This window comes from Hermetia illucens, chromosome 3 (genome assembly GCF_905115235.1).
Source record: "Hermetia illucens chromosome 3, iHerIll2.2.curated.20191125, whole genome shotgun sequence".
In the NCBI taxonomy this organism is placed as follows: Eukaryota; Metazoa; Arthropoda; class Insecta; order Diptera; family Stratiomyidae; genus Hermetia; species Hermetia illucens.
In genome coordinates, this window is record NC_051851.1 from 124,475,387 (window position 1) to 124,489,408 (window position 14,022).

Below are 14,022 nucleotides of genomic sequence, written 5' to 3' on the forward strand. Positions count from 1 at the left end.
TTACCTTACTTTTAGCGTCTTCAAGTTGCTCCGATAATCAGCAGTACACTCAATGAAATAATTGTTTTTCATGTTGATACAGCGGGCGAACATTATACGTCTCTTGCTATTAGAACAAACGAAACGTTTTGACAACTTCTTCCCGCCAAAAATGTCCTTCAACGATGGTAGGTGACGATTAACATATTTCATATTATTCCTTATGAGAGCAAGCAATTCGCACTTTTCACTGTTAATGTGATTTTTTTACAGTTAAAAAAAATACGATGAATCTTGCATGTATCTTTTCTTATATATCCGTTTTAGATATAATGACGGACAGTAGTTAAACTGACGACCCATACGCGTAGCCAATAATCGTTTTTGCAACTTTGCAAAATATATCTGCATTCCTGCATTCAAACAATCGGCAAGTCACAAATCTCGGCACTGCAGCATTGCCATACAGAAAAACTTGCTGAATTTGGCATATCAAGCTATAAATAATTCATTTAGCGGATTCTTGGCTTAATACAGGTGTCCACTTCCCAGATGACAAACAGGGGATATATTCGCACGTGCTATTATTTTCGGCATTTTGTTCGGCTCGGTAGTGAGTTGTGTTGATAAGCTTTGTAGTGATAAGCCACGGTAGCTGCCAGAGGTTTCTTCTTCAACAATTCGCGGGCATATACTCAGTCGTTCGCTTCGTCTTTGCAAAATCAGTTTGTTTCTAAAATGGCTCTACGCTGGGGAATTGCTAGTGCCGGTAAAATCAGCCATGACTTCTTAACGGGCTTAGGGACTCTGTCTGCAGAAGATCACAAGGTTGTTGCGGTGGGCGCGAGAGACCTTGGCCGAGCAAAGGATTTCGCCAAATTACATGAAATTCGTAAGGCGTACGGGTCATACGATGAGCTGGCAAAGGATCCAGAAGTAGGTAAGAACGTTCGTTCCCATATTTTTTAGATTCATAACTGTTCTGCCGCAAGACACTAAAGTCCGCTTGAAATGTTAATACTTTCTTTTCGTAGAAATCGTCTACATTGGAGCTCTCAATCCTCAACATTACGAAATTGGAATGCTCATGCTCAACAATGGGAAGCATGTCCTTTGCGAGAAACCGCTTTGCATGAACGAGAAGCAAGCCAAGAAGCTTCTGGATTTCGCGGAGCAGAAGAAACTATTCCTCATGGAGGCTGTTTGGTCCCGATACTTTCCCAGTTACCAGTACGTTCGGAAGCAGATTGAAAACGGCGTCCTGGGCGAAATAAAAGAAGTTCGCGTCCCATTTGGGTTTGACTTGACGAATGTTGACAGACTGACGTAAGTAGTTAGATGTATGCATTGAACTTCGTTATCTCAACTCGAGACAGACGAGATATGATTTTTAATGAATTGATAATGCGAAGTATGTACTTGACCTTGAATTGGTTTGCATTCACGCCCTAAGAGAATGACAGTTATCTGCGGCAAAATGGATGGATAATGAGTTTAACAATTGCTGCATAGTTTTTGTCCAATTTGCTATCGTTATGTATGTACCTTATTAAATACATTGTTTCATAGTTCCTTATTTAAGAGAATTGCGCTTAAGCCCGTTTCCACAAAAGAGTGCAGAGGTGACCGTGATAGCTATGCAAACTATCCTACATAACTTGCATCAGAATTTAATCAATTAGAATAAAACGTAAAGAAACGTTTCCAAATTTTCTACCTTTTGTCCGTGTGAAATTCAGGAAAAATTTTGCAATGTTCGCTGCTTTTATCAAAATGGAGCTTCGTTGTAAGCCTCACATAATTCATCGCATCAAATTCGCTATTCCATCCTCCTATATTGAATTTCGCAATGTGTGTTAATGGTTTACACTGGCATGAATCTTTCTTAATTAAAATTAAAAAAAAAATGATATTAAACGATAGTCATCTCCGTTAAACTGAGGATTTACTGATAGCATTTGTTGCTTGTCGTAGAAGGCGAATAAATTCGATAGAAATTGGCGGCTAGCAATCTGAAAACTTCAGAAAGATCTTTGCTAATAGAGTCGTATTTACCCTTCAGAGAAGGACGGACTTTTCGGTTTTCGGATCATTTAATAGGAGAAAATAATTGAAATGTGCTGATCATCGATGACTTGATCAACATCATTTGCAGGGCAATGAAATATTACATGCTTCAGATCCTCGAAGGGGGAGATATCCTAAATGAAATCAATGAAAGTATTTTATACACAATTGCTGTCTACTTCATTCCTAGTGGCTTTTCAGAAACCCGAATTTGTTCTCTCCTTTTCCTCCTCTCCTAGATCTAATGCCCCTTCTCGATAAAGGAACTGTACTTGTAAGGTATGTTGATGGATGGCACGAGTGCTTTTCAGTTGTTTGATTCCAGAGATAATCTTTGCTAAACATGGGTTTTCCAATACATAATGCAAGTGCCCTTTGAAATTCGGTCTGCCATCAATCATCAATTCCTGGAATTTAATTGTCAATTCGAAACAAACTCATAGTTATCAAACTGGGTATCGTCAATAGTTTTTCCTGCAGTTGGTGAAAAGGACTACTTTCGTTTTTCCTTCTGTCAGATCCACTTTGCTAATTCGTAACATTGACTTAATGATATGAATGTTTTCAAGTGAGTGTTGCCTCACGTCTCCGGTGCTCGTGGAGTACACGACAACCCCCACCGCTGGTGCTCTATAAAATCTATCATCCTTTCCTTCTTTGGTACGCTTAAGCCGTCCCCCTAATAGTATTTCGTCGTCATCAATGATGACTAAAACATTCATCGTCAATGGCGCAACAACCAGTATCCGATCTACACCCCATTTATAAGGAACTACACACATCCCGGTTTTGTGCCGAGATCTACCAATTCGAAAAGCTGTCTGGCGTCCTAACCTGCGCCATCGCTTCATCTCAGGCTTCGTCTTCTTTTTATACTATAGATATTGCCCTTATAGACTTTCCGGGTTGGATCATCGTCCATACGGATTAGGTGTCCCGCCCACCACAACCGGATTTTATCCACAACTAGACGGTCATGATATCGCTCATAGATTTCGTCGTTATGTAGGCTACGGAATCGTCCATCCTCATATAGGGGGCCAAAGATTCTTCGGAGGATTCTCCTCTCGAACGCGGCCGAGATTTCGCAATTTTTCTCGCTAAGAACTCAAGTCTCCGAGGGATACATGAGAACTGGCAAGATTGTTGTCTTGTATAGTAGGAGCTTTGACTATATGGCGAGACGTTTCGAGCGGAACAGTTTTTGTAAGCTGAAATAGGCTCTGTTGGCTGCCAACAATCGTGCGCGAATTTCATCATCGTAACTGTTATCGATTGTGATTTTCGACTCTAGATAGAAGAAATTATCAATGATCTCAGAGTTTTAGACTCCTATCTTTGATTTTTTTGGTTGGTTGGTTTTTGCTGCTGACGTTGCCACCATATATTTTGTCTTGCCTTCATTGATGTGCAGCCAAAGATCTCGCGCCGCTTGCTCGATCTGGATGAAGGCAGTTGGTACGTCTCGGGTGGTTCTTCCCATGATGTCGATATCGTCAGCATAGGCCAGTAGTTGGGTGGACTTCAAGAGGATCGTATCCCTCGCATTTACCTCAGCATAACGGATCACTTTCTCCAGGGTCGGTTGAAGAGGACGCATGATAGGATATCCCCTTGTCGTAGACCGTTGTTGATATCGAATGGTCTTGAGAGTAATCCTGCTGCTTTTATCTGGCCCCGCCCATTGGTTCAAATTCTTTGCGATTGGCTGTCCGGAGCCCAAGTAGAACGCGTGGCAGGAGTTGCGACCAAGAAGGGTCGTCGTGAGCCATTAAAAGGACCTTCAGCGCCCCGTGTCACCTTTTAAGCATCCCTTTGGACTGCAGGTGGTTCGTGGCTGTTCGGTGGCATTTGAAGGCAAGGTTTGGCGGGATTTTGTTTCAAAGCAAAAGTGATTGGCCAAGGTCCGTGAACACTGTGAACGGCCTGCCTTCAAGGGATAGCGGAAATATATATTTGTGGGGGAGGCGGCTAATTATTCACGATCATAAATACTACAGTTCGGTTGAGAGGGGTTCAGCTGCTCAATCGCTGCCAGATTTGGTTCACTTTTTGATGAAGAGCAGCATCTACGGCTATGTCGAAGGCATTGATGAATATGGCTAGGTGCGCTCCTTGCTTAGGGAATGCCAGAAATATAGCTTCTAACACTGTTTCTTAGTGGTGTCAAACGCTTGGACAGCCTCTGGGGACAACGCAATCAGGGGAGAATATTTGGTTTTCGACCCAGACAAGAAGGCGTTGCCAAATCCTTAACGGTTTCCGGAAGCGGGAGGCTCGAAATCGCCTGCACTTTGACTGGGTCTGGATGGATGCCTTCAGGAGGAATTAAGTGGCCAAAGAATTTTATCTGCGATTGCAACAATTGGCACTTCTCAACCTTGAGTACTAGACAGGCCCTAAACGGACGTTGAAAAATGCACTTGAGGTGCTCTAAATGCTCCGACTAAGAAGAAAATGCGACCAAAAGAACGTCCAAATAAACGAAACAGAAGTAGAGGTTTCGCAACACAGAGTGGATGAATTTTTGAAAGGTTTGCTTCGCAAAGGTGTTTATATTGCCGTTTTCGGAATATTTTCGGGGCTACAGGGATTTGATGATATCCTTGACCAAGTCCAGGATCAAGAAAAAAGGCAGTTTACAATAGAGTACGGCAAATTGTGGATAGTGGAATGAGGTGTCGGTTTGGAATCGTCTGGGCATTTAGACGTCTGCCACAAGGTTTCAAATCGCCAGTGGGTTTAGGGATCATGTGAAGTGGCGAAGACCACTAGTTGTATAAGGGCTTGCAAATACCCTGCTTAAGAAGGTTTTCGAACTATTTTCACGGACATGCCAGCTTCTGTAATGACAATGGATGCATCTTGGAAAAGATAGGGGAGCCAGTCGTGTTGATGTGTAGCTGAGCATCATGTTTAATCGGCGCAGAGAGCCTACGCAATGGCAACGTCTTTAAAAACGATAGGGTGCTGTGTGAGCAGGATGCGATTCTTCCTAATCACCTAAGAGAAGTTGTTGAGTCAATGAGGAACTTGTTACATAGATCCACTAGGCACAGGAATCCTGCGACTAAGATGGGGATGTTAATGTCCTCGGCCGACCGTTCCAGGAGGCGGATCTAGACCGTGGTCTAGTCTTACTTCCCCAATGCAAAGCACAGACTGCCTCTGCCAATTTACAAACGGTGGACCTTAACGCTGCCATCGTCTCTTGCGGCATTTTTGTTTTTAATTTTGTATGAAAAATGAATCAAATTTATACATTTAGTGAAAAATTACAACAAAAAAGAAAACAATCGTGTTAATTTATTTGTCTAAAATTTTTCCAACTTGCTCTTAAAATTTCTGATCCAGACAAAATTATCATGTTGGCTGGCCCACCAAAACGGCGCGATGATTTCGTACTTTGAGTTATTGTTTTTAATTAAGTCTAATTTTTGTACTTTTTAATTACTTCAATTTATCGTTTAAATTAAAATTGTTATGTTGAGGTCTCGACGAATGGCAACTGAATTTGTTCACTTTCTAACTCTGAAAAATAATTATTGCTGTCAAAAAAATAACTGAGTGCACCGAAGTCTACCAAAAGATATCACTAGCAGTTGCATGACATTCTGGTAATGGTCATGAGAGGCAAGGTCCTCCACGCCATCTTTTCCTACTATATTGCTTATCGCTTGGAACGTTCATTTGGAATCACATATGCTATCCCTATCTAACGCAAATTGCTTCGCATCAATGCAGCTTATTATTCAATATATAAATAAGTAATCTTCTCACTCTTTTGTGGAGTTTAGGACATCCACCATCCAGGAAAATACTGTCCTTCCTATTTAATTTTTCATTATCATCACACTTAATACTGTGCAAGTGATAAATTTACATTAAACCAAACATCTATATCTAAAAGTTAACTGGGGTTCACGTGCCCTGACAGTATGCAATTTTATTACTTATATTCTGCTTAGCTACGACGACGATAGAGGAAAGATTCTGTGATCAATCCCAGCATCTTGGCTGGCTTCGCTGTGTTTGTTCTTTATGATAGTAAGTCAATCGGGTTTGCTCTTTCCAGTCGTCTCGATATACTCCTGATATTCTTCAATTTTCATATTTTAATACTCTTAGGGAAACGTAATCGCTAATTATACTTAATTGCATGCGCTTTGATGACCTCACTAGAATAAATCCAATAGGATTGAATGTGCAACTATTCCATGACGTCCCCCTCCTTTTATCGATGTGGGAAGCGAATAAATCTAATCGTCATATTTTCGCGGCTAGCTTGTAGTTTCTTTTCGGTGGACGTCCTTTTGCCTAATTTCGGCATTAAAATCCCCTTTCATTATCTTCCTGTCATTGGAAATTTTCCCTTATCAAAGCCTATTTTTCCTTGGTTGGCGCATTTGTTAAAAAATGTTTGCCTTAAAGTCATTGAATTTGTTTACACCAATAAATAAATAAAGGCTATTCTCTGCCGGCCTTAAAGAGCCTCCTCCGAAACTGTCTTTAGTTTATCCTAGATCCGTGAAATGCAGTAATATAGGTTCTAATATGAAGCATCATACTGGAAAGTTTGGTAGAAACGATTATTAACAAAGTTATAGTAAGTCAAAACTGCCTCTTTCGCGTCAAATTACTACTCCCTAGGAGATAAAATGTCACTAGCACATCGAATTGAATTTCAGGTATATTTAACGTATATACACTATGAACTATGGATAAACGGAATCATCGCGTACCGTGTCCAAATATTCTTATATAAAAAATCAATAAAGCCTTCCATACCTGAATCGCGAAGCTTCTGGTTTCCGATCTTTTTCACATCTTCATTGATCGGTTCGGTGTTTTTTCAATCGGCAGGTAATCAATTTAATGTGGAGTTTTCTAAATGTATAACGAATGTCCATTGATGGTGTCTTTATATGTATTCAGAATAGAACCTAAGGTATATGGAAATTTAGTATGCACTACAATACTCTCCTCCAGAAAATTTCTCTTCTTGCGAAAGTCTTAAATGATGTTTACGGTAATATTAGGATTGCAAGTCCCTTCATATTTATACTTGTATTCTTTTTTTCGCATAGCCTTTTCTGTCCACGAGGCAAGGACTGCCAATATACACGTTGATAGGTACATATATATTTCTACACAATAGTTATTGCTTATCTTTGGATACAACTGATTAGTTCACTCGCACAAAACGTGAAATAAAGTTTAAAATTGGAAAATTCTATTACCAAAATTCCCTTCTTTTGCAAAGTTTCCAGTAAAATCTCTAAATATTGAAAATATATTCTTTAGATTGTAAATGGATTTTTAAAGCAAAAAAGAGAAAATGGAAATTCTAGAGGGGATTTCCCCTTAAGTTGTCAAGCTGTACTCTATTGCTATTTAGTTGGGAATTGGTGGCATGTGGTACTCCGCTTGGATGGCATAAATTTCCCTTTCTTTTCTTTAGAATTGAAAATAATCATAACAAGACAAATTCCTTAACAATCCATACAATCATAGTTATCAATCGGCCCATTTTGAAAGGAAACGACGGCAGATAAATACATAAACTATGCTAGAAGAGCATGATTGTAAAGCTTACTTTAGCCTTCTGATAGTAGATATCAATTTCTTCGAAATAACTCTCCTTTGTAATGGTCTCCAAACGCACATTCTTTTTTGTTCAAGGCTTAACTGAAATCCAGAATGAAGACGTGCATTGAAGAACGAAGATTCAGGCGTTGCTCACATGTAATCCTAAGGTGCAACCAGCCTATGTTTCGTTGATTAGGCTGTCTCTTATGTAATATTTTCGATTTCTTCAAATTATTGCACCCCAAGATGCTTCTTGATGATCTTAAAAAACACCTCATTTTGCTCTCTGAGAAGTCTGTTTCCCTATTTCAATACATTTCGAAAATTAATAAAAATTGTGGATTGTTATTCGAGGCGGGTAGAATATTTCATTAACATCATAATTTTGCAGGTGGTTTCGCCACAATTTCATATGCATTTTAGTTGCTTAGAGGGAAACAAAATGAATTTATTATCTCCTTCTCACAGAAGAATCGCCAATTCGGTGAAGTTGTTAGTATCTTTAATGTTAATATTCTAGCTGATCCAACGTTCTTGCCGTCTACCCGTTGAGGTCCTTAGGTGTCTTGCAGAAGCTTTCTAACTTCAAGAATTCAGATTCAAACATACCTTGTATTATTCCCATATTCTTCTTCTTTTTCTTCAGCCTTTGTTCCGTTCACGAGCGGCTCGTCGTGATCGATTTCACCATTTTATTTTATCAAATGCCTGATCTGGATGCAATCTCGAGGCTTTTAAATCCCCGGCAATCTTGGCAAGTGAATTCTAGTTAACGCGAATTACATGACCATACCGTCGAAGACGCCTCTCTCGCAGTTTTCCATGTTCGGTGCAACCCCATATCAATCTTATTTGGGATGTGATCAAAACGTGTCAAGCCACTAGTCCAACGCAACATCTTCGTTTCCATTACCGCAAGACGCCGTACATTTTCTTTTATAGTCAGCCAATACTCAGAACCATAGAGAGCTTGGCTGATAGCGTTGACCCAAGGTACTTAAATCGCTCAGTTCTGGACAGGTCACTGCCGTCGACAGTGATTGTGCCTGCTTCATGAGGATCGGTCTTCAAAAATTCAGTTTTATTCAGATTCAATCTGAAACCGTGTTATGCTCTCGATTTTTATGAAATTTTAAGGGGTTAGGCCACTGTAACGCACAAATTACACGTAAAATTTTTAATTTACAGTGAGAAAAGTATTTTTTTTATATGACAGAAGTACTTTTTCTCAATATGTCAATTTCAGCAAACGAAGTTTTCCATAAAAATGTCTAATAGTTAGTTACATATAAAAAACAAGTCGGGAAACCGGAAGCTGGACGCTTCAGGTACGAAAGGTTTTGTGTATTTCTTAGTACGTAGCATGTAATATATCCATATATTATGTGAGAGTATCCACTTTCGGGTGATATTGACATTCATAGTCTTCAATTTTCAAAGAAGCAACAAATTTGAGGTATTATAACTTTGTTAGTAATAGTGCGATTTCCACTAAACTTGGTGGTAACATGCTCTTATTATAGCCTATATCACTGCAAAATTTCATGGTACTAGGATGAACTTAAGGGGGGTTTCTAACCAATTACAAAAAATTGTAGTAATTGTACTATTATTACCTTTATTTAAAGAGATATCGGCATGGAAGGTATTTCGGAGCCCAGGCACCATATAGTGGCAGCCTCCTGATTTTTTTCAGATTTTTCGGTTTGGTAGTTTCTGAGAATGACCCCCTTAAAGAAGTGATCACTTTCAACCCTCCGCGCTCCCCACCTTTCCAACGAATGTCAAAACTAAGATCGGCTTTGAAAAGTGCTAATCGAGACCTCTAATATGAATACCCCACATGACAGACAGCGAACTGTATAGACACCGTCATGGTGGCATATGGGTCAAAGATTCGACTGGTGGAGCGGCGATATGGGCTTGCGGTCGACAGGTCATACAATGTACTGCAAGTCAGGCAGGCAGTGGCTTCGTGTGGGCGAAAATAAGTGGTGTATATGTATACAGCTGCTACGCCCCGCCAAGTTTGACACTGTCTGAATTCGAGCAAATGCTTGATAATCTTGTTCTCGACGCGAGGGGACGTAGTCCAAAGGTGATTGCTGGTGATTTCAATGCTTGGGCCCTAGAGTGGGATAGTAGGGAATCAAATGCTAGGGGGCGCAGTTTATTAGAAGCTTTTGCGCAGATGGACATAGTTTTGGCTAACGAAGGTGCTGTAAACACCTTCCAGAAAGGGGGGTCAGGCTCGGTTGTAGACCTGACCTTTGTCAGCCCTTCGCTGGCGCGTGGTATGTCCTGGTGCGTCAGTGAACGCTACACCCACAACGATCACCAGCCAATCTTCTTTGAGACATGTGTCGAGCCACAGGCCAAAGAGCTATCATGCCCGAAACCGAGAAAGATTTGAGGCTGGTCTGCAAAATCTTTGGATGAGGAGACCTTCATAGAGGTGTGGTTAGATCAGCCTGATAAAGCAGGCACCTCTACGGAAAGAGCGGTCCATCTGGCTCACTGCATTGCCAAAGCATGTGACGCGTCCATGCCTAGAAGGTGTTCATTCCCCAGTAGAAGACCAAACTACTGGTGGAATGATGAACTGACCGGCCTTCGATCAGCCTGCCACCGAGCCAGAAGAGTGGCTCAGAGGGCGGTAGGTAGAGTCGAAGAGGGACAAAAAGAGCTCGCCTATAAGGCAGCCCGCAAAAACCTCAAGCTTGCCATCCAGCGAAACAAGAGGGAGTGCTTTAAGGAGCTCTGCTCAGAAGCGAACATAAACCCGTGGGGGAATGCCTACAGAATCGTAATGGGACGATTCAGAGGCCGTTCATCTCCGCAGATCACGTGCCCCACCCTCTTGCTAAAAATCATCCAGGGGTTATTCCCCCAGCAAGAGGAGAGCACCGACATATTCCAACCACCTCTGAATGTGACGGCAATTCCCCTAGTCACCAGAGACGAGCTGTTGGATATCTGCAGTAGAATATGAGACAACAAAGCGCCGGGCCTGGACGGAGTACCGAATAAGGCCCTTAAGCTTGCCGTGAAATCCAGACCGGACATGTTCGCTGAGTTGTTCGAAGCGTGCATGTCCGAGGGTATATTTCCAGTGGCATGGAAGCGGCAGAAGTTGGTGCTTCTGCCTAAACCAGGTAAACCTCCAGGTCAATCATCCTCATATCGACCCATATGTCTCCTGGACACAGTGGGGAAAATGCTAGAGCGGGTAATCTATAATAGATTACTCCCGGTTGTTGAGAGCCAAGGCGGCCTTTCGGATCGGCAGTATGGGTTCCGTAAAGCCAGATCAACCATTGATGCCATCAAATTGGTTACTGGCTTGGCCGAAGATGCAATTCACGGAAAGGGTAGTACCAGCAAATATTGCGTGGTAGTAACCCTGGATGTGAAAAATGCATTCAATTCGGCCAATTGAAATCTAATACGGAAATCTTTAGCGAAGGTTGGTATTCCCGCCTATCTCGCTGCTATCGTTGATAGTTATTTAACTGAAAGGAGGCTCTGGTATGACACTGATGACGGACCGCAGGAGTACGTTCTTTCCGCGGGTGTCCCGCAGGGCTCCGTATTGGGCCCACTACTGTGGAACATCATGTACAACGATGTATTTAATCTTCCCCTTCCGGGGGAAGCCACAGTGGTGGGTTACGCTGACGACATAGCGCTGGTTGTTGTCGCAAAGCATCTCGAAGATGCTGAGTTATACTCAAGTGAGGCAATGGGTGCTGTTAAAAGTTGGCTAAAGAGCTCTGGTCTGACACTTGCGGAGGAAAAAACGGAAGCGGTCCTCATCATTAAGCGCCGGAAGAGAAATTACGCCTGTATTAAAATCGGGAATCATATCATCACTTCCAAGCCGACCATCAAATACTTGGGAGTGGTGATAGACAGGAAGCTTAGCTATAAGCAACATGTGCGGTATGTTTGCGACAAATCATCCACTGCAAGTATGGCCCTGGCAAGGATGATGCCGAACATTGGAGTGCCACGGCATACCTCTAGGTTGCTTATAGCCAGGGTGGTGACCTCGATCATGCTCTATGCAACCCCAGTTTGGAGGGAGGCGTTGTGGATGTCAGGGAACGCTACCAAACTGAGTTCAGTCTACAGGAGGACAGCCCTGAGGGTATGCTCTGCCTTCAGGACTGTGTCAGATGATGCAGCATTCGTCATCTCCGGAATGATGCCGATTGACATCTTGGCAGATGAGATGGCCAACATATACAATGCAAAGCCAACCTCTTCCTCATCGCGGACGAAAAAGACTGAAAGGGAGATATCCATAAATAGATGGCAAGAGCGGTGGGAACGCTCGGGAAAGGGCCGGTGGACGCACAGGCTCATTCCTGCCATCAAGGAGTGGTTGGAGAGACGACACGGTGAGATTAATTATAATCTCACCCAGTTTCTCACGGGGCACGGAGGATATCTCCAATACATTCACAGGTTTAAATTGGAGACCTCACCCGATTGTCCAAATTGCAATGGAGTCCCAGAGGACCCAGAGCATGTATTCTTCCACTGTCCGAGATTTGTGGAAGAAAGGAGGAATCTAGAGGAGACTCTAGGGGAGGTGCTGGTACCAGAAAATCTGGTGCCGAAAATGCTGGCACATCAAGAGAATTGGGATGCGGTAAACTCCATGATCGCATCTATTCAAAATAAACTGCGAAAAGCAGAGGAGAGGAGAAAAACGCGGTCACGTGCGCCGCGTATAGAAGAAAGGTGACAAAGCTAGAGTGAGCTGACTCCGCCCCGTGATGTAATACCCTATGGTGGTTCCGCGGGGCAGGGAGGGAGTCGGGAGTGGTTTTAGTGGGTAAAAATCCAGGTGTGTCCAGACCAGTGTCTTTTTGAAGATTTCCACCTCAACAAAAAAAAAAAAGGCAGACAGACAGACAGTAAACCGATTTTAATAAGGTTTTGTGTTTAAAAAACAAAGCGAAAATCTCATGTACTTCCATACAGAATGTAATTACATACACTTAAAATTTCAAGTTGGTTGGTTAATATTTGTACGAGGTATGAGTTCGGTCGCCTTGAAAAATGTAATTTCGAGAAAAACGCGTTTCAAGTTTACGGTATGTTCGTATCGGACTAAGAGGGCTTCACCAAATAAAAAATAGAAGTATTAGACATTTTCCCCACCTCAACCCTTTGAGTATGTCGTTCTTAAAGGGCTAGCAAGAAAAAAACAATTTTTTGAACAGCAAAATTGATTAATTACTTCACAACTGATCTTTTCTTAAAAACCAAATCAAAATGAAAACAACTTAATAAAATACTTTGATTTTCCAGTAAAAAAACAATGGGAGGTGGCACAGTTCTCGATTTAGGAGTTTATACAATTCAAGTCAGCCAATGGGCCTTCCGCGAACCTCCAAAAAGCATTAAAGCTACAGGTGAACTGAACGAGGAGGGCTGTGATTTGGCGATGAAGGCAGAACTAACCTACCCAAACGGTGGCAAGTCATTTATAGAAACAAGTGCCAAAAGTGTCTTAGATAATACAGCGACAATCATTGGAACAAAGGGTCAAATTACAGTAAGTCTCCTTATGAAGTTTTGCACATATACTTCTTCGTTCTCAACACATTTTCAATCTAGATAAAGCAATTTTGGTGCTCGGAAACAATTATCGACGTTGATGGAAAGGAAAAAACCTGGGCTCTGCCGAAGGGAAAACATAAAACGAATTTCATCAATTCGGAAGGACTTCGATATGAGGCGGAGGAAGTACGCAAATGCATTCGAGATGGTCGGACTGAAAGCGAATCAATGAGTCATAATGAAAGTTTGGTTATTGCTCGTATCCAGGATGAAATTCGCAAACAAATTGGAGTAGTCTTTGAAGAAGACAAATTGTAGGATTTTCGGAAACATTTGAATTTATTTTGAATTTCTAAAATTTTAGTTATTTGTTATATGCTCAATAATATATATGCGAATGGTTTGGAGCATACTTATAGAATAAAGTCCAGTTTTCACAAATTTCACATGGCTTTATCATTGTATAAAACATCACTATCGTCAGCCTTGTTGCCCTCTATACTTCTGAGTGCTGGTTGACTATAAAGGACACAACTTTCACAGAATCTCAACATATTCGGATACCCAATACGATAAAAAACCACGCTCAATAAATTCGCAGGCGGCTAAACAAACATTCCACTACAGATCAAATTGTCATTCTGAAAAGAATTATGGCCTGTTTGCAAAAAGTACGAAAAAGGCCAAAAGTAGACCACGCAGTCTTTCCGGGAGATACCTTTTTCATTCACAAGTACAATATTGCGGGAACTCGATTTCTCCTTCAATTAGAGATTTAACGATGGCCGAGTTGGTTTAGTATTAAAGGAGTTT

At 41.6% G+C, this 14,022-nt stretch overlaps 1 protein-coding gene across 1 annotated transcript; it reads left to right on the forward strand.

The window, feature by feature from the left end:
• The first annotated feature begins 536 nt into the window (after nucleotides 1-536).
• Nucleotides 537-13,652, forward strand: LOC119651323 (trans-1,2-dihydrobenzene-1,2-diol dehydrogenase-like). The gene is made up of 4 exons (XM_038054857.1): nucleotides 537-919; nucleotides 1,014-1,305; nucleotides 12,958-13,204; nucleotides 13,267-13,652. The coding sequence occupies exons 1-4, from the start codon at nucleotides 718-720 to the stop codon at nucleotides 13,525-13,527; spliced, it is 1,002 nt and encodes a 333-aa protein (XP_037910785.1). The 5' UTR covers nucleotides 537-717; the 3' UTR covers nucleotides 13,528-13,652.
• Nucleotides 13,653-14,022: the final 370 nt, after the last annotated feature.

Coding starts and splice junctions, on each gene's coding strand:
- LOC119651323 (XM_038054857.1), top strand. CDS start 718: ATGGCTCTACGCTGGGGAATTGCTAGTGCCGGTAAAATCAGCCATGAC. Junction 920..1,013: donor GGCAAAGGATCCAGAAGTAG/GTAAGAACGTTC, acceptor TTCTTTTCGTAG/AAATCGTCTACATTGGAGCT. Junction 13,205..13,266: donor GAACAAAGGGTCAAATTACA/GTAAGTCTCCTT, acceptor TTTTCAATCTAG/ATAAAGCAATTTTGGTGCTC.